Source organism: Chenopodium quinoa, unplaced genomic scaffold (genome assembly GCF_001683475.1).
Source record: "Chenopodium quinoa cultivar QQ74 unplaced genomic scaffold, ASM168347v1, whole genome shotgun sequence".
Taxonomy (NCBI): domain Eukaryota; kingdom Viridiplantae; phylum Streptophyta; class Magnoliopsida; order Caryophyllales; family Amaranthaceae; genus Chenopodium; species Chenopodium quinoa.
Window position 1 is genome coordinate 502,041 of NW_018744718.1, and position 25,189 is coordinate 527,229.

Sequence of the window (25,189 nt, forward strand, 5' to 3'; positions counted from 1 at the left end):
AGGTAACTTAATCAGATCTGAAATTCATCCCCATTTTTATCTAAACTATCATTGAATTAAATTGTTATTATTATTGTTATTATTTTTTTAATCTAACCCAATTCCTCTTTTCAATTTCATATTCATCAATTTCAGGTGTTGATCAAATGCAAGAGGTAGAAAAATCAGCGAAAAAAATGGAGCAAACAACAGCGAAATCGGAATCCGAATTACCAACTCTTCCGGATGATGTAATAGTAGAGATGATTCTGCCTAGACTTCCGGTAAAACCCTTAACCCGCTTCAAATGTGTGTCAAAATTTTGGCTTTCTACAATTTCAAGTAACAGGTTCGCAAAAACCCACCTCAAATTTTCTTCATTGTCCAACACCAAATCCGTCATTTATAAGGAGCTTTACAGTTTTCGAAATCGCGGCTCTTATTTATCCTTTGATGAACGCTACGATATGAAAGAATTTGTCACCTTAGATGATAAGTATTCTAATAACAATGACCCGAGGTATACTCGTCGGGCTCGTGTCGTGGGTTCTTGTAATGGTCTTCTGTGCATGTTTGATAGCGATGTTTTGGAATTTACTCTGTGGAACCCTGTAACAAAACAATACCACAATGCTGGTGGTCCTGAATTTAATTATGTGCTAAATGATGATGTTGCCGGTGTCGGGTTTGGTTACATACCTAGTATCGATGACTATAAGATAGGGTGTTTAGTACATTCTGAGGAGGGTGTGTGTCGTGTTAGTGTTTATTCACTGAAAACCGGGGAATGGAAAGAAACGTCTTGCATAGAAGAGAAAGGGTTCATTTCTATAGATCGACGTTATTACTCAGTGTTAGTTGATGATACTATTTATTGGTCCCCGATAGTCAGAAGAGAATCTGAGGATCAGGAAAGTCATATCGTTGGGTTGAACTTAGTTAATGGACTATTGACAAAAGTCCCATTGGGAAATTTGCTTACTGGGTATTTCGATGCTAAGGTATTCGAGAGGAAAGGGTGTTTGTCATTGTGTTGCAATTCTGTTGTAATTGGTAGAAGACGACGTACTAAGCATGTTTCTGATGTTTGGACTTTAAAGAATAATGGTGACAAGCAATCTTGGGAGAAATCGTTCTCAATCAATATCAAAGGCGTAATTTTGCTTTACATATTTGAGTCTGGAAAATGTTTGGTAAGTCGACACTTAAACCAGCTTATGCTACTTAATCTTAGTCAGGCAGAATATGTAGAGGTTACTGTAATTTGGCAACGTCATAGAAGAGGACATGTCTATCACAGAGCTATAGCAGACGTGTGGGACTATACTGAGAGTCTCATTTCGCCTTCTGGGATATCTGCGCGTGTGGTGAATGAAGATGACCGTGAGACTGGAGAAAGAGTTGAAGAAAATGCTTAAGAGCCGAGGTATCAAGCATACAATTATATGTATCATTGTAATATTCTGCAGATGGTTAAGTCCTCAATTGTTGTATGCTAATTATATGCTAGTTTTATAGACTTATCATTAGCTTTGGGAGTTCTCTAAACAATTTATGCTCCATAAACAGAGTTCTACATTTACTTTTATGTAATTTGAATAACTTCTCTATTTAGGTGTGTGAAACTTATTGAGAAATTGGCTGTAATACTTTGATTATCTTGTTTTAAGCAGATTTTGATACCTATCTGAATTTTTCTTTCATAAAACCAAATACATACGTTTGGCATTGTTGTGGTTTTCTGTTTTTTGATTTTTTGTTCTCTAAAAGTATATGATATAAGTCCCATAATGAATCAAAAATCATATAAACTTATTAAAATTATGATAATTATGAAAACTAACAAAAAAGTGGAAACTCCTTTTTCTTGTTACCTGTTTTTGGTTTTAAAAAAAACAGAAACTGAAAACCAAAATTGATGCCAAACAAGTCGGGCCTGTTTTAATGTAATAAAGTATGACCAATACTGATTTAAAAAAAAAAGTATGACCATATACTTCATAGTATTTTCTTTTGCATATACAACTAGTAGGGCTGTCTTAAACATTTTGGAGGCCCTGTTTTAATTTTTAAATTGGGTTCTAAAAGAAATGGGCCCTGGTCTACTACATTTATGTTCCTTATATTAAGCTTAGCCTTAAGTACACCTTTATTTACTAGGATGAATTTATTTTAACTTTATTTTGGATGCAAGGGATGGATTTAGTTAACGGACATTTAAATAACTTAATGATGCTGATTTTAAATAGCTTAGCCTTAAGTACACCTTTATTTACTAGGGCTAAATTTGCAAGCGGCCCAGCTATTGTAAAAATTGGTGCTGAAGAGATTTTAAGCCTTCTTTATCCCTACTTAAAGAAGAGAGATATTTAACTCCATCCTTAATTCCACGAGTCCTTAAAAATTTCCCATTAGCTCAATGTACATGTTTTTAATTAGGCTAGTTCAAAACTTAATGATTTCATGTTAGTTCCGTTGGAATACTTGCTTCAAATTGTTGGTGATTAGTTAACTCCTTAGTAATTAGTTTGTGTTAGTGGAGTCATAATATTAGTGGTTGGGTTTAGTAGGTTAATGTAAGGCATGATAGATTATGATGATAAGCTCATGTTACTTTTAGTTAAGTTTTGCTATATACATATGTATTGATTACAAGTTAGTTATGTTATTATTTCCCCTCTCTCGTGTCTATTTATAATTTCAGCAAGTTCAAATGATTTCAATTAAGGCTAGATAACCTAAAAACACATTAATAGATACACTCTAGATTTGGTCAATTGGTCGGATTATTGGTAAAAAAATGACCCCTAATGACAACTTGGTAAAATAATTTCGGATAGTTTATTAAGAAAAAATTATTCTCATTCCGCACTTCCCTTAATAAAAATAATCCCATGCAACATTTGGCTAAATATATCTATTTTTTATAATAGCTACTTGCAAATTGATAGGCGTGTCGCGTACCTATTAAAATAACCGAACTATCTCTACTATGTAGTTGAGCAAGTAAGGGTCGAATTCAAGAGACTAACTGATTCAAAATTTCAAACTAATCAAATTGACTTGAATTAAAGCTAAGCAAGTAACCAAACAAATATATGAAATAATACTAAACTGAATTCTAGCAAGAAAATAATCAAGAATAACCCAAGAGCTAAAGACATCTAGGAATATGTATACCCACTAATACAAATCGATGCACCATTCTACAAGACGGGTTCTCCCTATAACAATACCAAGTGTTTCTTTCGATTAACAAGTGGCTTCCCTAATAAGCAATCGTACCTGTTGTCATGGATCATACATATTAAAGACATTGAGAACGACACCCTATTATAAGTCCTAGCAAGAAAAATTAGCTATCCTAATGCATAAAGGCTCTTACTTTTAATTAGGGTTCTTAAATCAATTAAGACGAATCAACTCTCGTTGCAAACCTAATCACATTCAATTACACTATTCCTAGTCGCTTATTGATAATAAAATCATCCCTAATGAAGAAGAATTATAAATTAATAAAAATGGGAATTGAGAAACACATCAATCCATATTAAGGTTTAACCCAACCCTAGATTATGAAACTACTCAAACACGATAATTAAATAAATAAAATGAACAATAAGAGAAAACATAATAACAATAATAATGGGAGAATAAAGGAGAGGAAATAAATTCTTGAATTGAATTACTAGAAGCTTGAAAGTAAATGTTCAATGAACAAAACTTAAATAATAAAAGAGAGCAAAATAACACACGTAAAACTAAAATGACGCAAAACTCAAAATCATAAAAATATGAAAAATCTTATTGATTTATCTTCTTATTAACCTATTTATATCCTTATAAAAAACTAGAAAATTCTATCTTATTAGGACTCTAAACACATTGTTAAAAGAACGACCACCAGCAGGTTAGTTGTGGCTGCGAAAAAATTGCCACAAGCAGGTTGTGGAGTAGGATGCCACGCCTCCCATTGCACACTAAACACTTTCTCTAGCAAATCAAACCACCATCAAAGCTAACAACTAGCAAACTGAGCCATTTCCTACAAAAACATAATAAAACATACCAAGGAGAGCAATATTGAAATATAAAAAACAATAGCTCTAAAAGAGTAAGAGAATGGAAAAAAAAAATATGATCAAATATAACATATAAATCAGGTACAATATTGTATTATCAGAAATGCTGATTTTAACTTTATTTTCGTTGTTGTATTTTATATTAAATTCACTTATTAATTTTTCACTTAAAGTGCCGACCCCTTTTTAAGGATTAAAAATTTGGAGGAAAAAAGGGTTTATATATTTCCACTTAATTTTTCCAACCCCTTATTAAAAAAATGAAAAGTGGGGTTGGAAAAAAAATTGGGTAATTATGGAATTGGAGAAATAATAAGAGATATAATATTTATTTAAAAATTTAAAAGGGAAAAAATAAGTAAAATAAATAAGGCATTTTAAGGAGGGCTTTTTTTTTCCTTGGAAAATTATACTATAGATTTGTTGGTGCAAATGTCTCTTCAATTAATTTTAGTGTTAAATTGTCACTTAAGATCATTTTTTTTTACTAAATTGTCGTTCTTGTTAATGACTTTTTGTAGTTCTTGTTATTAACAAAAAATAATGTAACCAAAAGATAGATTAGTCTTTCTCAAAATAGATAAACTCATGTTTTTTTAGTTGTGTTGTAGCACATAATCAACACAAAAAAATCATAAATAACTGAGGCAGTTCATTTAATTTATACCTGCGAAATCACTTTGAATAACTAGTATTTGTTATTAATGTCATTGAAATTCCCTTCCTCGTACCCTCTAAATTATTAGTATGTGTTTAAATTTTATCGCAACTCATCATTTTCTAGATTGCACATTTAATAAGTACTACTCTGCACCTTAGTTTAGATATGAAATTTTAATACCGTATTTAATAGTGATACGTAGTTTCAATATTTTCTTTAAGAGAAAAATAAGTTGTAAATTTTGTGAATCATTCCCAAGCAGTACATGTATACAAATTAAATGCAACCACGGATTTAATGCATCATTTTACAAATTATTTACTTTCAGACATTGTTGAGAGCAATACCATTTTTGTTCACAATATACCGTTCTAATATTATCTTAGAAGATACAATCTTATATTTCATTAATGCGTGATTGGTGCACCCGGGTGCACTACACTATTTTTAGGATTTCATAATTATATCTCCTCATTATTCAAACATTGTTGTGCGCAATATGGCCAATATCCATTTTATTACTCTCATCAGCAATGAGGCTCTTAACTTGACCTAATTCTACCCTAATCCCAAAATATATAACAAGTCAACAACAAAAATAAGGTTGACTTGACCATTGACTAAAAATATAAATAGTCTTTCTCTTTCCTCTTTCACGGTCACTTTCACTACAAGCCGCCACCCTAACCCTTTCATTGAAACCTGAAATTCAGCATTCTCATTTATCATCCGATCAACCCACTTAATCTGCGCCACTACTCTTCAGGTACTAATCTACTCGCAAATTATTCACTAATTTCATCTAAAATTTAATCAATTCAAAATCCCCAATTTATAATTTAAACTTAATTAATCCTTGATTTTTTTTTTTGTGTATTTTCATTTTATTAGTCCAGTTTTTGATCCGATCTTGCAAGATGATGAACAACACATCAGCGCAGAAATCGAAACATGAACCGACATACGCAACTCTTCCGGATCATCTCATCCAGGAAAACATCCTCATAAGACTGAAGGTAAAACCTGTAATTCGCTTCAAATGCGTTTCCAAAGGATGGTTTTCCATGATATCAAGTCGTAAATTTGCAAAACAACAATTTGAATTCCAGTCGTCTTTGAACGATCAAACCCTCATTGTTCAGGAGCCGCAGCGTAATACTGAAGAAGATAAGTATTATTTATCCTTTGATGAAAACTACAATTTAACTGAGTTTGTTGGATTGAAGGAGAAATGTCTTCCGCGTAGTTTTAATCCTCTAAATACTTGTGTCGTTGATTATTGTGATGGCCTATTGTTAATGTTTAATGAACAAACTATGCGCATATATGTTTGGAACCCCGTGACAAACCAATGTCGCGATACTAATGGTCCTGTTGCTCTTGATAAGGTAGATGATTATCAAATGAAGTGTGTCGGGTTTGATTATGTACCGTTAATTCATGATTATAAGATAGGGTGTTTCATGTTATATATGAATATTTCGGTACATGCTCTTATGTTTTCTTTTAAGACCGGGTTATGGACCGAATGGGCTTTATTAGATGACTATTATGAAACGTTGGAAATTTATGGAGATCCCTCGGTGTTTGTTGATAGTAGTAAAGTCTTTGTTGACGATACTATTTATTGGGCTCCGAAACGTTTGTCCAATGAAGGAGATGAAGAGGAAATCTTTGGGATGGATGTGATAGCAGGGGATATGATGTTTGTCCCAATTGTACATAGAGAACATTGGGAAACCGCGAAATTATTTAAGATGAATGGGAGATTGGCATTGTGTTTGATTGGAAATGGTGGTAATAAGACTGTTTGTAATGTGTTTTTGATGAAGTTAACTGATGCTGATGATGGTCATACGGTTGAAATCGCTTCATGGGAGAGAGTATTATCTCTCACATATATTGGAGCGGATTTTGTGTATTTATTTGAGACAGGAATGTGTTTGGTAAGTAACATATCGTTATCTTTATCTTTATCTCTATCCTCTCAATTTCTTCGGCTTATGCTACACGAGCTTAGCCAAGTATCATCACAAGAACAAGAACAAGAACAACCCGATGAAGGTACTATTGTTTGGGAATCAGTAGAACGAGGAAACTTGTGTCGCTATTTTTCAGGGGTTGCATTGGGCTATTGCGAGAGTCTTTTTTCGCCTTTTGATCCATACTTGTTGCAAGACAATCAAGATGGCTGATTAATTGGCCGTGAGAATTGATATTGATTAGCAAAAGGGACTTAATTATAAAAGCCAATAAATTATCATTTGGTATGTGGTTTAGTTTGTGTCATTGTAATATTTAGTTGCTTTTTTAGGCTCATTTTTAGTCCAATTTTACAGTAATTTGTTATTGTTAAGTCATAATCCAGGCATTGTCATGCCACCTTTGTAATAGAGATTATATCTTGCTTTGGTTAACCGCGTAAAATTAATTGAAATATTGATTGTAGTACTTCTGTTGTTTTGGAGAATTTTATATATTTATTATTAATCTTAGAGCTGTCAAAAGTTGACTCGGCCCGAAATACTGACTCAAATCCGATTATTAACCGACCCATATGAACCCGAAAAAATGTGACCCAAACCCAACCTGAAACCAACCATAGACCTGAGTTGACCCGAGTATGTGATACCCGAACCCGAACATGAACTGACCTGGAGATGACCCGACCCGAATGTAACCCGTAAATTATTGACCTGATCCGAACACAACTTGAACCGAAATTAACCCAAACCCGTTTAAATACGTCAAAACCCCAAATTAACCCGACTTGTTACTAACATGACCTGAATTTAACCCGACCCGAATTTAACCCGGCCAACCTGTTACAAACCCGACCCGAAATCAACCAGACTTGATATTAACCTGACCCAAATTCAAACCGACTTGTTATTGACCCGACCCGAATTTTACCAGACCTATTACTAACCTGACTTGAAAATTCAACCCGATCTGTTATTAACCCGACTCGAAATCAACACGACTTGTTATTGACCCGACCTAAATTCAACCCAAATTGTTCCTGACCCAATCACCTTAAATGCAATTTAGACCACCTTATTATTGTTGATTAAATTATTTTGTCTAGGGAGACCAAGTCGGTCCAGGCCAGCAAAAGAAAGGAGTATCATCCTCAAATTTAAGAGTTAAATATAGTATATATTTGTTGTATGGTCAAAGGAGATAATTATCTTCCTAAATTATTGACTATAATTCCCTAGTATATTGCCATATATATATTATAGTCAAAGGAAATAATTAGCTTGATAAAAATCACAATTATCTATTTATACTTAATTGAACCCGAATATGACCTGACTTGGAAATGACCCGACCTGATTGTAACCTGCAAATTATTGACTTGAACATAACCTGACTTGAAGCCGAGAATGACCCGACTTGAAAATGACTCAACCTGATTATAACCAGCGAATTATTGACTTGAACCCTAGAATGACCCGACTTGAAAAATGACCCGACCAGATTATAACCCGCAAATTATTGACTTGAGCCGAATCCGAGTATCCGACTCAAACCCGAGAATGACCTAACCTGATTATAACCCGCAAATTATTGACTTGACAAGAACCCGAGAATTACCCTAACCTGTTTTAACCCGTGAAAACCCAAATTAAACCCGACCTATTGTTCACCCGACCCAAATGTAACCTGACCTGTTATTAACCCGATAAGAAATATGACCCGACGTGACCCTACTAAAGTATGACCCAACCCAAACCCGACCCGCATAGGTTATGGAATTACTCCGAATTGACTCGACCCGAGTTGACCCGACCCGAGTTGACCCGACCCACTCTTACCAACCCAAACCCGACCCGTTTACCCGAATTGACAACTCTACCCGAAACTTCCAAAATTTCTCAAAAAGCGTGGATATTAGTCTTCAATTTTGGAATTTATTGACTTTTTTTCACCTGGAAAAAAAATTACCGAAATGTTTACCATGGTCCCTAATATCCTCCGGGAGTCCAATTGGCTGGATGGAACCACCCAATTTGCCTTTAAACGACCAATTTACCGGTTTATAACTTGCACCGATTTCATTAACTCAAGCCTACCACGAACATTTATGACAACATATAATGATCATATATGGTTCCAAACGATATTATATGACCCTGAGATGTACCCCCTAAAATCTCAATGCTTTTCAACACCGGGCCCCTAAACATTCAAAATTTCTCATAAAGCGTGGATATTAGCCTCCAATTTCGGAATTTTTAGACTTTTTTTTCGTCCGGATATTGCCGAAATGTTTACCATGGTTCTTAATATCCTCCGGGAGTCCAATTGGGTGGTAGAACCATCCAATTTGCCTTTAATCAACCAATTTACCGGTTTGCAACTTGCACCGATTTCATCAACTCAAGCCTACCACGAACATTTATGACAACAAATAATAATCATATATGGTTCCAAACGACATTATATGACCCTGAGATGTATTCCCTATAATCTCAAGGCTTTTCGATATCGGGCCCCGAAACCTACAAAATTTCTCAAAAAGCGTGGATATTAGCCTTTATTTTTGGAATTTTAAGACTTTTTTCGCCCGGATATAATAATTTCCGAAATATTTACCATGGTCCCTAATGCCCTTTGGGAGTCCAATTGGGTGGGTGGAACCATCCAATTTGCCTTTAAACGACCTATTTACCGGTTTATATGATCATATATGGTTCCTAACGTCATTATATGACCCCGAGATGTATTCCTTAAAATTTCAAGGTTTTCGACACCTTGCCCTAAAACCTCCAAAATTTCTCAAAAAGCGTGTATATAAGCCTTTAATTTTGGAATTTTTTGACTTTTTTTCGCCCGAAAATAAAAAGTGCCGTAATTTTTACTATGGTCCCTAATATCCTCCGGGAGTCCAATTGGGTGGGTTGAGCTATCCAATTTGCCTTTAAACGGCCAATTTACCGGTTTACAACATGTACCGATTTCATTAAATCAAGCCTACCACGAAAATTTATGACAATATATAATGATCATAAATGGCTCCAAACGGCATTATATGACCCCGAAATGTATCCCCTAGAATTTCAAGACTTTTCGATACCGGCCCCCGAATCCTCCAAAATTTCTCAAAAAGCGTACGTGTATATTAGCCTTCAATTTTGTAATTTTTGACTTTTTTCGCCTGAAAATAAAAATTTCCAAAATGTTTAACATGATCCCTAATACCTTCCGAGAGTCCCATTGGGTGGGTGGAACCATCTAATTTGCCTTTAAATGACCAATTTACTGATTTACAAATTGCACCGATTTCATTAACTCAAGCCTACCATGAACATTTATGACAACAAATAATAATCATATATGGTTCCAAACAACATTATATGACCCCGAGATGTATCCCCTCGAATTTCAAGACTTTTCGACAGCGGGCCCCGAATTTTTTGGAATTTTTTGACTTTTTTTCGCCCGAAAATAAAAATTGCCGAAATGTTTAACATGGTCCCTAATATCCTCCGGGAGTCCAATTGGGTTAGTGGAACCATCCAATTTGACTTTAAACGGCCAATTTACTCGTTTACAACTTGCACGAATTTCCTTAACTCAAGCATACTACGAACTTTATATATAATGATCATATATGGTTCCAAACGGCATTATATGACCCCGAGTTGTATCCCCTAAAATATCAAGACTTTTCTACACTGGGCCTCGAAATCTCAAAAAAAAAAATTAAAAACCGTGGATATTAGCCTTCAATTTTGGACTATTTTGACTTTTTTTCACCCGGATATAAAAATTGCCGAAATTTTTATCATGGTCCTTTATACATTTCGAGAGTCCAATTGGGTGTTTGGAACCATCCAATTTTCTGTTAAACGACCAATTAACCGGTTTACAACTTGCACCGATTTCATTAATTCAAGCCTACCACGAGCATTTATAACAAAAAATAATTGTTATATATGGTTCCAAACGGCATTATATGACCCCGAGATGTCTCCCATAGAATTTCAAGAATTTTTTACACCGGGCCCTGAAACCTCCAAAATTTCTCAAAAAACGTGGATATTAAGCCTTCAATTTTGGAATTTTTTGACTTTTTTTTGCCTGGAAATAAAAATTGCCGAAATGTTTATTATGGTCCTTAATATCCTACGGGAGTCCAATGGGGTGTGTGGAACCATCCTATTTTCTGTTAAACGACCAATTTACCGGTTTACAACTTGTACCATCTTACCGGTTTACAACGGCCAATTTAATTAACTTGCACTGAACCCGACTTGAACTGAAATTGACCCTGACTCATTTTAACCCGTTAATACCCGAATTTAACCCGACTTGTTACTAACCTGACCTGAATTCATTCCGACCCGTTCCTAACCCGACCCGAATTTAACCAAACTTGTTACAAACCCGACCCGAAATCAACCTGACTTGTTATTAACCTGAACCAAATCCAACCTGACTTGTTATTGACCTAACCCGAATTTTACGAGACCTATTACTTACCCGACCCAAAAATTCAACCCAATCTGTTACTATCCCGACTCGAAATTAACACGACTTGTTATTGACCTGACCTAAATTCAACCCAAATTGTTCCCGACCCGATTTTAAATCACCTTAAATACAATTTAGAGAACCTTATTATTGTTGATCAAATCATTTTTTCTAGGGACACCAAGTCGGTCCAGGCCAGCAAAAGAAAGGAGCATCATCCTCAAATTTAAGAGTTAAATATAGTATATATTTGTTGTATGGTCAAAGGAGATAATTATCTCTCTAAATTATAGACTATAGTTCCCTATTATATTGACATATATATTATAGTCAAAGGAAATAATTAGCTTGATAAAAATGATAATTATCAATTTATAGTTAATTAAACCCAAATATGACCTGACTTGGAAATGACCCGACCTGATTGTAACCTGCAAATTATTGACTTGAACATAAAGACTTGATTCGAGAATGATCTAACTTGAAAATGACCCAACCTGATTATAACCTACAGAATATTGACTTGAACCAAACCCGACTTGAACTCGAGAATGACCCGACTTGATTGTAATCCGCAAATTATTGACTTGAATCGAACCCGACTCAAACCCGAGAATGATCCGACCTGATTCTAACCCGCAAATTATTGACTTGAACCGAACTCGACTCGAACCCGAGAATTACCCTAACCCGTTTTAACTTGTGAAAACCCGAATTAATCTCGACATATTGTTCACCCGACCCGAATGTAACCCGACCTGTTATTAACCCAGCCTAAACTCGAACCAAAGGCGATAAGAAGTATGACCCGATGTGACCCGACTCATGCATGACCTAAACCTAAACCCGACCCGCATAGGTTATGGAATTAATCTGAATTGACCCGACCCGAGTTGACCCGACTCAAACCTGACCCATTTACCCAAATTGACAGCTCTAATTAATCTTATTGTGATAAGAGGTTATGTTTGGATGCACTAAAAAAGATGGCTAAAACCTGAACATCTATCAACTAACTTCATTTTCCCTCAATAGATTTGCAAGCATCCAAATTAAACATTGAATAAATTGATATTTAGTAAATAGGTTAGCTCATTGGCATGCATCAATCAATACATAATACTAAAAAAGACACAGTGTGTCATTCATGGTGCTATTTTTTCTCTTCAAAATTCCCTAACCCTATATCTTTTTTTCCTTTCATTTTTCAAGCTAATGTCACCTATAATTTATACACAAATTTGATAACTACTGCTAAAACAAAACGTTGCAGACGTCATCACTGTCCACATATCACACTTATAATCAATTTTTTCCCGTTTAAATGCATGAATGATGCCATCTCTCTCTCTCTCTCTTTTTTTTTTGGTTGTGGAACTACCCTGGCCTATTTAACAATTTTTTAATATTACAAGTCTTTACATTAAAAGTACAGCCTATTAATTTATCCTAAAAAAAATAAAACAATTATAAATAGCGCACTAATAACTGGGCTCCTACATTGAAATATTTATTAAGTGACATTGAACAAATATATATTATATCATAACTCGGTGATCTAAAAATGAAAATCTAAATTATTTAAACTACAAATATATTTGTACAAGGTGCATAGTTCTTATTTATATTTACCATTTTTTTAAATATAAAAATTATATAAATAGATTTTATATAAAACGTGCATCGCACGAATTATAACCTTGTTATACACTAAACCGAGATAATTTTGATTCACATAATTTCCATATCCGTTATAAAATATGTTTTATATATCTATTACTCCGTATGACATATCTTTAAATAAGATAAGACACCATATTTTATTTTGTAAAAATATTTATATATTTTAAATAAGGTAAATTTGTAACAATATTTAAAAAAAAAAAAATATTTGATGAATCCCTTAAATATAAAATATTATCTTTTAAAATTAGATAACATAACGAATTAGAGGAAATTAACAATTTATTTTAAAAATAAAAATATTAAATGATATAATACGGACCTGTTCACATTTACTTAATTTCAGTTCAGTTCTGTTAAGCTCCAATCAGTTCAGTTCAGCTCCTAATTTTCCTCTCTCATAAAATATTCATTTCAGCTCAGTTCAGTTCAGTTTAGTTTAGTTCAGTTCAGCTCCAATCAGTTCACTTAAGTTCAGCTTAGTTCAGTAAATGTGAACATGCCCTACATACAAACAATCAATATTTGTTTTAAAAAATACAAACAAACTGTGCATCGCATGGGTTTCATCTTGTCTAATACCATTATGAATTTATTTGTTTCATTAATGGTTGACAATATTTTACATATGTAATTAGCCCATGTATTAGCTGTTAGTTGAAACGAACACTACAAGAGGGGGGGTGGATTGTAGTTGAGTTCCTAGTGACTACTTTTGCAAAATATAAAACAGAATATAAAGGAACTTTGCAATGCACACATGATTTTACGAGGAAACCTTCCAGGGCCCAAGTGGAAGTAAAACCTAGACCCTTTTAAGGAATTTCCAGATAAAAACCAATCCACTATAATAGGGCAAACCTCAAGTTACAAACCTATTGTATGACATACCTTTACTCACAAGTTTCAGATTGAACCTGCTACACTTGAATTCACTCGCACTATCACAGTAGTACCTCACAGCTTTTACACTCAAAGCTATCTTACCTGTATGCAATATAAATTTCATACACACACACACCCAATAACCCAGCCAATTACAGAAAATATAACATCTAGAATATGTTAGGCAAGCAATGCACAAAACCCGAAACAATTATGACAAGATTAAAAGGGTGGCAAACTTACACAAATTAAGCTCAGAGATTTCTTCACGCAAAACTCACAAAAAACTTATGAAAATGTGATCTCTACTATTTATACAAGATTAACTCATATAGCAAGTAGGGTTTTTCAAAAGATAATTAAGTTAATTTAACTAAATCACAAAATAAAGTTTTATGTAAATATTTTAAGAGAAAATCTTTTCGGAAAATAAGATAAGATAAGTTATAGCAAAAACAATAATATCTTTTGTTAAAAACAGATTTTAAGAAATAAATTATCTCGAAAATCTTTTCTTAAAATCTATCTTTTATCTTTTTCCGTTTAATTAAATTTGCCAATTATCTTGTCATGCTTCTAATAAGTTTCGTGCATATCTACTTAACATATTTAACAATAAATCTAGAAGATAAAATCTTAACTAAATTGATATTGATGTACCCGTTTCTGTAATATTGAATTACTTGGGCTTCACGCAGACCAGGACCAAGTTCCTGTTGTCACTCTTCCTCCAGTCTTCAACTGGAACTTCGCAAACTAAGTTCCTTCCAGAAATTACTGTCTTCAGCTTGCATCCTCCAAGTTCCTGTTAGGGACATTCCTGTTAAATTAAGGAACTCAGTTCTTGTTAGAGAACTCTTCTTCTATATTGTTTGACTTTTCTTCAAAGGTCTCTTCATGTCTTCTTAGCTTAAGTTACTCTTCCACCTCCAAGGTCAACTTCACCTGTACTAATTAAACACTTATAAACCTTTATGAGTTGAGTTTGTTTTACTTGAAGTTCATCATCATCAAAACCTTTAAGGTTCAATATTAGTCCTATCTTGTTTGATTAATTATTTATATTCTTGATACTATTGAGAATGTGTCATTCTACATGTTGGGTGTGGTACAAATTTTAATTCATAGGCCCTTTGTTTGGTGGAGTATTTATACATATTCTAGAAACTTACAGAAAAATTAATCAAGATTAATTCATGCTTAAATTTTCTCTAGAATTATCTACTTAATCGTTCTAAAGAATTTTTGACATTAGAAGCAACTAGAATATATGGTTCGTGAACAATTTAGAATATTATGGCTACTAGATTGATGAAGGAAAGTCTGGAATCTGTTAGACATTTCTTCCAAGATTCATCTTCAACTATAAATAGGTCATGTGCATTAATTTCAATCAAGGCATACATACACAAGAAGTCATAATTATATAGATTCTTAAACAATCAATCTACTATTTTGTACCACTATAATTTCATAATTAGTAATTATAGTTCGCTCTACCTATTGTTTTTAGATTGAAACATTTAGTTGCAGATTTAGTTAGCATGTTAGATTTGGTTATGTATCGTCTATTGATAATTATATGATAGTGCGTGTATGATGTTATTTAAGAATTCGTTACATATTGTGTATCTTTTGAACACTAGTTTATGTAATGAGACAGCTTTGATACATAAATATGTATTATGTAATGATGTTTAATATATCAAGCAAAAACCTCGACGTTTGTCGATAGCAGTAAGGAAATTATTGATGATCTTAGGATTCACAATGTTTAGTCGATGAAACACCATGATGATCGATATTTCATATTTTGATGTGTAACAGAGGTAAATTTAGATATGTAACTTATCTATCAACTGATTTCATTGCACTCAAGATATTGGAATGTGTCCGAACATAAATTAAAGTATTCTATTGATATCTAGTAGCTACCTTATCTCGTTGGTATATATCTATTCCTTTTATGAAAATTTTGTTTTGTAAAAGGTTAGCAATTTTACCCAAATAAAAGTAAAAATGACACAGTTGAGAGTAATAATGACAATAGATTGGCATTTTGATTTAGATGAAACTTCACCCAAATGCATTCGCTCAATTTCATACATACACACTCGCCTAAAACCCATCATCTACTCTAAGTGGAAACTCCATTTAGGTTTGCGATTTGCAATTCCTTAAACTACACAATATAATATGTGATTTTAAATATTATTATTTTAGAGAGAGAAATATGGATGATAATTTATTTATGAATATTGAGATTATGCATCATTCATGTGTAAGAAATAAATAGTCATAAATTCATATACACTTGGTGGCACATCGATTCCCTCTAAACACTTTTGATAGATTTATATGGTTTCACAATCTGCATTTTTATTAACAATGTTTCTTGGTGTAAATACTAGCACTAATTATAGGGAAAAATATACATTACTCAAATCTTTAATTTTGAGATTATTAAGAGTGACAATTTTTTTTTTCCTTTCTCGCTTTGCAGTATAATCTTTCTGATGCAAACAAATTAAATGCGCGAATTTAACAGTTCAATCTACGCATTATTTACATATCGAAGCTATTCAGAACATACAATCGATTTTCTTTTCCTTTCATATGTACACTTTCATCACGTCGAGAAGCAAACCAACTTTGAATTTCTTAACTTATTCCAACAATTATTTGCCTTTTATCATCATTGAGAGAAATCCATGTATTTTCACAATAAGCAACTCCTTTCACGGTACAATCTGCGCTTTTATTTATCATTATTTTAGAAAAGCAAATTTGGTAGCTAAATTTACTACTCACTCTAAACACAATTTACGTCTTTGCAATATTGAGATCATACATTAAGCATGTTTTAGGAAAAAATATAGTCCTACATTCGACACATTATTTACCTAGTGACACTATTAATAGCGGTTTCCTATTTTCACACCTCGCACTTTTATTAACAATATATTAGCAAAATGAATAAATTCACAAAATTTAAAACATAATCTACACATTCTTACATTTAATTATGACATTATTAAAAGTGAAATCAATTATTATGTTTTTTTTCTTTAGATTGGGTAATGGATATAAATGGCTACAATAGACGCGTATAATGTAAAACGAGTAGAAGCCTCGACGTTTATTTATTAATGGCAGTAAGGTGTAACTAGAATTTTATGATTTCATGGATTGGCCCGGGGATTGATTTGTTATGATATTTTTTGGAAGATTTTTGATAGTATTTGATTTTTTGAAAGTTATGTGATTATAATAAAAGACGGAGTGGTTTTATTTTAGCCTTTTTTTAAGGTCATTTTAAGGGAACACAACGACCTTCTCTTAGCTTATTTAATAGATCGAGATTTATATTTTGACACATTTTAGAACGATGTATGTTTCCTTTCATAATAGTATACAATGCAGTTTAAGCAAAATCTTAGAAAAGCAATACAACCACGGATTTTACAACAAAATTAAAAAAAAAATATTTACCTCCGGACACCATGGAGAGCTTTATTAAATTATTTTCACAAAAAGCAGTTTTATTATTGTCCTATAAGAAGCAATTCAATTTTTTTTTTTTTAATTTCACACATTTCACACTACTCATTTTTAGAGTTTGTTGTGCGTAATGTACATTTTTTATTTTTTATTTCTTATTTTTTGGAAGGGAAATATCCATTTTCTTAATATATTTAATTCCTTAACATTGAAGGGAAATATACAATTTTATAATTTCGTCAGCAGTGACGTTTTTAGGTCCTGTCTACTCTACAAACTTGACCTTGACCATGACCTAATTCTACCCTAATCCCAAGAACAACATCATAATATAAATAGTCTCTCTCTTTCTTCTTTCACTGTCATTTTCATTACAAGCCGCCACCCTAAACCTTGCACTCAATCCTCAAATTCAGCATTCTCAATTTTTTTTTTTTTTTTTGGGTGTTTTGATTTTGCAGGCCAGTTTTAGATCTAGCGTTGAAAGATGACGATCGCCTCATCGCCAAAGAAATTGAAGCTTGAACCAACATTCACACCTCTTCCGGATCATCTCATCGAGGAAAACATCCTAATAAGACTTGAGGTGAAACCTCTAATTCGCCTCGCAGGCGTTTCCAAAGGATGGTCTTCCATGATATCGAGTACTAAATTCACCAAAGAGCACTTAAAACAGTGGTACCCCTCGAACGATCGATCTCTCATTGTCCAGGATGATCGTGATACAGAAGGAGAAGATAAGTATTATTTATCCTTTGATGAAAACTACAATCTGAATGAGTTTGTTGAATTGAGGAATAAATATCCGACTTATTTATTTAAACCTCTAAAGTCTTGTGTGGTGGGTTCTTGTAATGGTCTATTGTGTATGTTAAATGAGGAAACCATGCGCATCTATGTGTGGAACCCTATGACTAATGTGGTCCGCGATACTATGGGTCCCGCCCCTCATTTCTGTAGGTCGGAGGATTATGAAGTGAGGTGTGTTGGATTTGGTTATGTATCGTCTATTGATGAGTATAAGATAGGGTGTTTGATGTTTTATAAGAAAACATTACTTTCTCTTGTGTTTTCATTAAAGACTGGGAGATGGGCTAAAAGGCGTCAGAGAAAAAAGCATTATAAAAAGGTGTTAGCATGTATAGATAGGGAAACCCCGGTGTTTGTTAATGATACTATTTATTGGATTTCGGATATTATAGAAGATGGGCATAGCTTCCTAATTGGATTGGATTTAGTTTATGATGATATGATATTCCTCAAAACATTCGTAAATATCCCTCAGGGATTCGCAACTGCAAAACTATGTTACCTTGTAATAGAGATTATCTTTTTCTTTGGTTAGTCGCGTTAAATTAATTGAAAAATAAGTTCTAGTACTTATGTTAGCAAAAGTTTCAATGTTTCTCATCTTGCTTAGACAAAACTAATGTTTGGATAAGTTAAAATCGGCTATACATGCATCTATCAACAAACTTCTTTGCCCTTGGTAGATTAATATGTATCCGAACACTGAATAAACCATTCTAATTGATATTTAGTAGAATGCTTAGATTATTGGCATATATGCTCTTCTTATAAAGTTTTTCTTTCGAAATAAATGGTTAACAATTTCATAGATTTGACTAACACATATATTAGTCCCAACTTAGTTTCCTCCTAATACTGTTGAGAGTAACGTGTGTCATTCTACATTATTTTCCTCCTGATATTACTGAGAGCAATATCCATTTCTTTTCACAATTTTTTCTATCATTGATCATAGTATAAGAGAGGCAAATGTAAGTAGTTGGTGATTCCATATCTTATGCTACATTTTACTAACTTTTTGGCACTGTTTAATAAGCGATATCTAATTCACAATTTATTGTAGAGAGGTGAACATGGTAGATACTTTTATTATGAGTCATGCTACAAAGCATTTACGTCTTTGCACTATTGAGCTGATGCATTATCCGTGTCTTAAAATACAATATAGTCATAAAATTTTAGCTTGGCCAACACAATATTCACCTCTTGACATTATTGAGATCAGAGTAGTATCTATTTTCACAATTCGCACTTTTATTAGCAATGTTTTAGCAAGATAAATACAGTTGCAAGTTCTATAATACAATCTACGCATTCTTACCTCTAAATTTGACATTAATAAAAGTGTCACCGTTTTCTTTCTCAATTTGCATTTTTATCATTTTTTTTTAAAAATGCGCAAATTTAATTGCACAATCTATGCAGAAGTACGGTTGGATCGGGGGACAATTTTACAATAGCTATAATAAAACTGTAGTCATAGTAAATATATACTTTTGATCTTTGTCATTTATTATTAACAGTACACATTCTATCTCAGCCACTCATGATATTAACCAAGATTGAACCAAATATTGGTTAACACTTGAAAACTTCTCATTGTGGCTATAAAAAAGGCATCCACTGTTGAGAACATGCAACAAATATCCTTTTCTTTACATAATGTACACTTTTATTACGTACAAGAAAGGAAAAAATTCATCCACTGTTGAAAGCATGCAATAAATATTCTTTTTGATATTCTTCTCATGACCAGCCAATTTTAGAACTTTTCCCTTTGTAGAAGTGGAGACAAAACAATTTTAGAATTTGTAATTAAGAGGATAGTTCATTGTCCTTACTTTCCTCACCACTTTGTTCTATTCCATCACCTATGATCTTTCCAAAATCTTCAAAACCTTATGACACAAGTAAGGGCATTTTCAATTTTCTTTTGTACCATGCGGCTATAATAAAATCTTAGATAAGCAATACAACTATAGATCTCATAACTTATTTTAAAAAAAAAATATTTTCTTTCTGACACTGTCGAGAATCCATTTATTTTCACAATTTGCAAATCTTTTAATTCTTCGTGTAATTTGCACTTTTATATATCATTATTTTGGGAAGGAAAGTAGGGCAGCTAATTTGTGGCTCATTCTACACATTTCATTTTTTGCATTTGCATTATTCATGTCTTAGAAAAAAAAACATAGTCAAAAATTCAATTTGTAACTAGGTCGACACATTATTTACCAATTCATGGCGTTATCTATATTTTCATAATCAGCACATCTATTAACAATGCTACATTCGTAAATTCTACAACACAATCCACACATTATTACGAGTTATACTCATTTCAATTTTATCATTCTCTAAGAGAAGCAAATAAATGCGAGAATTTACTACCTCAATCCACGCATTAATTACGTGATGGGATTATTGTATGTTATTATTAGATGAGAATATTGAAAAATTTTAATGTAATTTGATTGTAAGTTTGAATTTGATGCTAGCAATTATTGAATGTTATTAGATGGTATTATTGAAGAATTACCTAAATTAAATGTTATTAGATGGGATTATTGAAGATTTTAAGGTCAAATTGCTTTGTTGATTTGTCTACTGGCTAATTGGTGTGCTTTACTTAAAAGTGTCACAGATAAGGAGTACCGCCGATGAGGAGTGATAGACGTGTTGGAGTTGTTATTGATGAAGAGATAACACAACTTACACATACTTAATTTTAATTTTGACATTATTATTAAGTGACATCCTTTGCAAGCATTTTCATTCTCGATTTGCATTTTTATAATTATCTTGTGGACGCAAATAAATTTATGAATTTAGTCGCTCAATCTACACATTATTTACGCCTCACTGAGAGCATGCGATCAATATACTTTTTCTTTCATAGTGTACAGTTTTCTAGCTCATTGTCTTGCATGGATAAATCAATTTAGGTTGCATAATTATGGCATTTTATGCGTAAAAAGACTTTGTGGAAAGCATTTATGAAGTTGTACTGGCTGCGTCTTATTATTTTTAAGAACCCATGAAATAACTTAGACATAATAGAGTAATTTGGATCGGCTTTTAATAGAGAACTGAAATGCTTGGTGACACATCTTTTTCCGCTTGACACTAGGCCTGGTTATTGAACAGGGCTACCCAATGGCAAAAGGGTCGGACTTATAATTAAAGGGTTTTGAACTTTTGACCTTTTTAATTTTAATGTACAGGGCTTTAATAGGTTCATATCTTATAAGGCTTTATGGGATTTTCAATTAGAGCCCAATAACTAAAAGAAAATCTAATAGGCAACCCAATAAGAACAATGGAAATAATACTCCTACACAATTGAATACCACTATACCAGCTTCAATAGAAGCGAGCGCTTACTCTCTCTCCTCCATTGAAGTCACTTCTCGGTTTTCTCTCTTCCATTGAAGCAGTTTCGAAGTTAAGATGATTTTGGTTTTTTTTTTTTTTTTTTATTATTATTATTATAAGTTATCGAATATAAATTTTACAATCTAGTGGAATGTTTGCTTATTTAATTTTATTTTAGAAATCACATCGTTATATTTTGTTGAGATTTTAGGGGTTAGAATTCTTGATTTTTCATACATGAATTGATGATTTTATTGTTACTTGAAGAAAATGCAAAGAGCCCAATCGGATAATACATTTTCATTCCTAATTTCAATGAATCAAGCAATATTATGATTTCAGAGCAGCAAACCTTAAGGATTTGAGACACTTTTCCATCTGTTAGATGCCTTATCAAAGACATTAATATGCCACATTTGACAAAAGTCTATTTGAAATAGATATATGTAAATTAATAATTGGTATACACTAGACCCTAGTGTAGGTACCATACCCTACACCCCCCCTCTAAACGATGTGTTTAACAATCTCCCTCATATACCCACTTTCTGCAATTGTACAGTAAAAATCAAACCACCATTTATCTTTTTTCACTTTCTCTCTCCTCACCCATTTTATGCATTTTCTCTCTCTACACCCATTTTCAGCATTTTCTAATCCAAAATTTTCAACAAACTTTGCGACAAATTATCCAAAAAAGTTGTTCAACTGCTACATACTTCAACAAATCAAGGTCGAAATTCAAAGGAGTAAGTGATTTTGTTCATATTTAATTCGAAAAAGAGTATAAACCCTAATTTTTATAATTTATTGTTACAATTATGTTACAGGAACATTTACTATTTTTAGTTTTAAAACTAGTAATTTGAACAAGTACATTTTGAATTTTGAGTATGAAATATTTCATTTTTTTTATTGCAGTATGAAGGAAATAGTTTCGGAGAAGAACATCAAAAAAAATCTGGAGAAAAGTAAGCATTAATTAAATTAGTTCGTAGTGGTTTTTTTTTTTAAAAAAAAATTATAAATGTTCATTTTCATTTTGATAAATGTTCATTTATATATTAGTATACAATCATTCACATGTTAATAAATGATTAATACAAATATTTATTTATATATTACTACATAGTCATTGTAAAAATCTCCTATTGTAGATCAAGGACTTTTAAAAGATATTAAAACTTATGGTATAGATGTTAACATTTCTACAATTCCGAGGTAATATATGAACATATACTGAATTATAAATGTTCACTTGTATATTTGAATCTATTTGAGTTTATATTTGACTTTATATGCCAAAATAAAAAATGTTCATTTTTATGATACGTTATGCACATTTATGAAATGCATAAATATTCATTCATGTGAGTTGAGAAACTGACTTATGCATACTATGAAATCTTTTGATCATATATGAAATTCATAATGTTCATTTACATATATAGTAATGTAAATCAATTTAAGTATTATACTATAATCTTAGCAATTTTTATTGAAGAACTAATAAATTATATCTGTACATTCTTCAGTTTTGTTGCAGAGCGAAGGAAACCGTTTCAGAGAAGAGAAACAAATATTATAGTTCGCAGTTATTTTTATTATTATTATTATTTCTTTTTTTTTATATTTTCATAAATGTTCATTTTTCATTTTGTTAAATGTTCATTTATATGTTAGTATAACGTCATTCACATTTTAATAGATGATAAATGTTAATTTACGTATTGATAAATGTTCATTTTCAATATGTATAAATGTTAATTTACGTATTGATAAATGTTCATTTTCGTTCTTATTCATGATCAACAAGTAAATGCATTAATTTTAAAATGAATATGTGCATATACTTAAAAGTTCATTTTTATACTACTAATTAAAGCACCCAATTATATCATGAATTAGTTATTTTAACAAATTTAATAAGGAATTTCAATAAGAGTGCGTGCTATGTTGTAGTTTTCATGGAAATGATTCTTACAATTACAATAAGGAGTGAGTGCTACCTTCAAAAAATTTCAATAACAAGTACAAAATTATAAATTTTATACATTTTTCATCTATAATAATGTTCCTTAATTAAATGTTCAATTATAAATAATTGTATGTTCATTTACAACTATTAATAAAATATGTTCAGTTTTAAAATATTATATGTGCAAAATGACGTCACTTGGAGAGGGGGGTGTAGGTAGCAGAAGCTACACCGGGGTGTAGTGTAAAATTTTCAGTAAATTAAGTGGGCAATGGCCCATAAATGACCTGCATTGACCCTGACCCACTAAATGTTTCCCTTGAACCGCAACTAACTCGCCTCGCTAATGACCCGCCTGTACTCCTCTTGTGTGTGTTCAGCTATGTAGTCCGGAGGTTGCCTTGAGATTGGTGGTGGTTGCCCTGTAATTTGTTAGCAGAGCGTGTGGGCATGATCCAGTGTGTGGTGGTTTGTGGTCGGGTGGACCTTGTAAATCGTGGGGATCAAGTGGGTATGTGCGTGGCCGAGAGCGAACCGTGGTAGTTGATTGTGTAATCAAGCGACGGGTCTGTGGTAGTAACGTCGGTACTAAGATGGGCTAATAACAGATTGGGGCTATCGTTCGAGGGGAGGCCATGAGTTTGTGGTCCTAGGTCTGAGGGGAGGATTGTTGGGAATATGCATCCTAAGTCCCACATAGAAGAAAGGAGGAGGAGGACAACTCCTTATTGATGAGATGTTCACTACACTAGTATGAAGCCTTTTGGGTTGTTCCCAAAAACAAATTCGTGCGGGTTTGGCCTGCCCAAAGCGGACAATATCATACTAGTAGGTGTTATAAGTACAGAAGAAGTCTAGAACAAATAGTATTGAAATATTAAGTAAGATCGAAAAGATGATCTTACAAACAAAAGAACAAAACCAGTGTGTCGTGATACAAATCATTGACTTGAAAACGAAATTCCGGCGCAACCACGGTGCTTAATTGTATTCGCCAGCACGTTTCCTAAGGTTAACACACCACTTCCGCACAAAGGCACTTTTGGGTGGAAGGTTGGAGTCGAGTATCTTATGCCAAAAGAGAGATGTAGTGTTTAAGCTATTGTGTTTTGTATATATTTCTTGTATGTGTAAAAATCAGAAAAGCATCCACCAATTTATAGAAATGAATGATTGAAGAAGATGAAAGATCATGGAGTAATTTTCTATGAAAAGGAAATGAAATCAGAAATATTATGGTGATTAAAACACCATAATCAACCTCTTAAATGGAGGGTTACAAGAAATCAAACAAGAAGAGGAATCCAAGAGAACTGTTGGAGTTCAACGAACAAACACGCGACCGATCGAACAGATACTCCATTTTTTCCAGACGTCTTCTCGCGCCCGGTCGGACGGGTCTCGCCCGGTCGGGCGCCTGGTCGGGCGCCCAATCGGGCAGCGGAACTTCAGAATTTTACGACTCTTCGCAGGGCTCGCCCGATCTGGCAACAGAACTCCATAATTTTATGACTCTTCTCGCGCCCGATCGGGTGATGCCTGCCGGTCGGACGCCCATATCTGACCTTTTGAATTTCCTTTCTTTATTGCCAACAGTGGGTGTGTGAACTTGTGCGGCGACACTAACAAGTGGTATCAGAGTCGACAGTTTGGTTGATGCCCAGGAATAATTTAGAGTAACATAATTTTTTTCGCTTCTCAGTTTGCATTTTTATCATTCTATTGGAGATGCAAAAAATTGTATGAATT

The 25,189-nt window shown here is 32.9% G+C and overlaps 3 protein-coding genes across 3 annotated transcripts; all 3 read left to right on the top strand.

The window, feature by feature from the left end:
* The first annotated feature begins 176 nt into the window (after positions 1-176).
* On the top strand, positions 177-1,397 carry LOC110703070 (F-box/kelch-repeat protein At3g23880-like). The gene has a single exon (XM_021880829.1). The coding sequence runs from the start codon at positions 177-179 to the stop codon at positions 1,395-1,397; it is 1,221 nt and encodes a 406-aa protein (XP_021736521.1).
* Positions 1,398-5,639: 4,242 nt separating this feature from the next.
* LOC110703071 (F-box/kelch-repeat protein At3g23880-like) lies at positions 5,640-6,917 on the top strand. Its single transcript, XM_021880830.1, has one exon. It carries the CDS (start codon positions 5,640-5,642, stop codon positions 6,915-6,917), a length of 1,278 nt encoding a protein of 425 aa, XP_021736522.1.
* A 10,844-nt stretch (positions 6,918-17,761) lies between these two features.
* LOC110703072 (putative F-box protein At1g33530) lies at positions 17,762-18,619 on the top strand. The gene has a single exon (XM_021880831.1). The coding sequence runs from the start codon at positions 17,762-17,764 to the stop codon at positions 18,617-18,619; it is 858 nt and encodes a 285-aa protein (XP_021736523.1).
* The last annotated feature ends 6,570 nt before the right edge of the window (positions 18,620-25,189 follow it).

What these genes read in the sequence shown, in the direction of transcription:
- LOC110703070 (XM_021880829.1), top strand. Translation starts at nt 177, where the DNA reads ATGGAGCAAACAACAGCGAAATCGGAATCCGAATTACCAACTCTTCCG.
- LOC110703071 (XM_021880830.1), top strand. Translation starts at nt 5,640, where the DNA reads ATGATGAACAACACATCAGCGCAGAAATCGAAACATGAACCGACATAC.
- LOC110703072 (XM_021880831.1), top strand. Translation starts at nt 17,762, where the DNA reads ATGACGATCGCCTCATCGCCAAAGAAATTGAAGCTTGAACCAACATTC.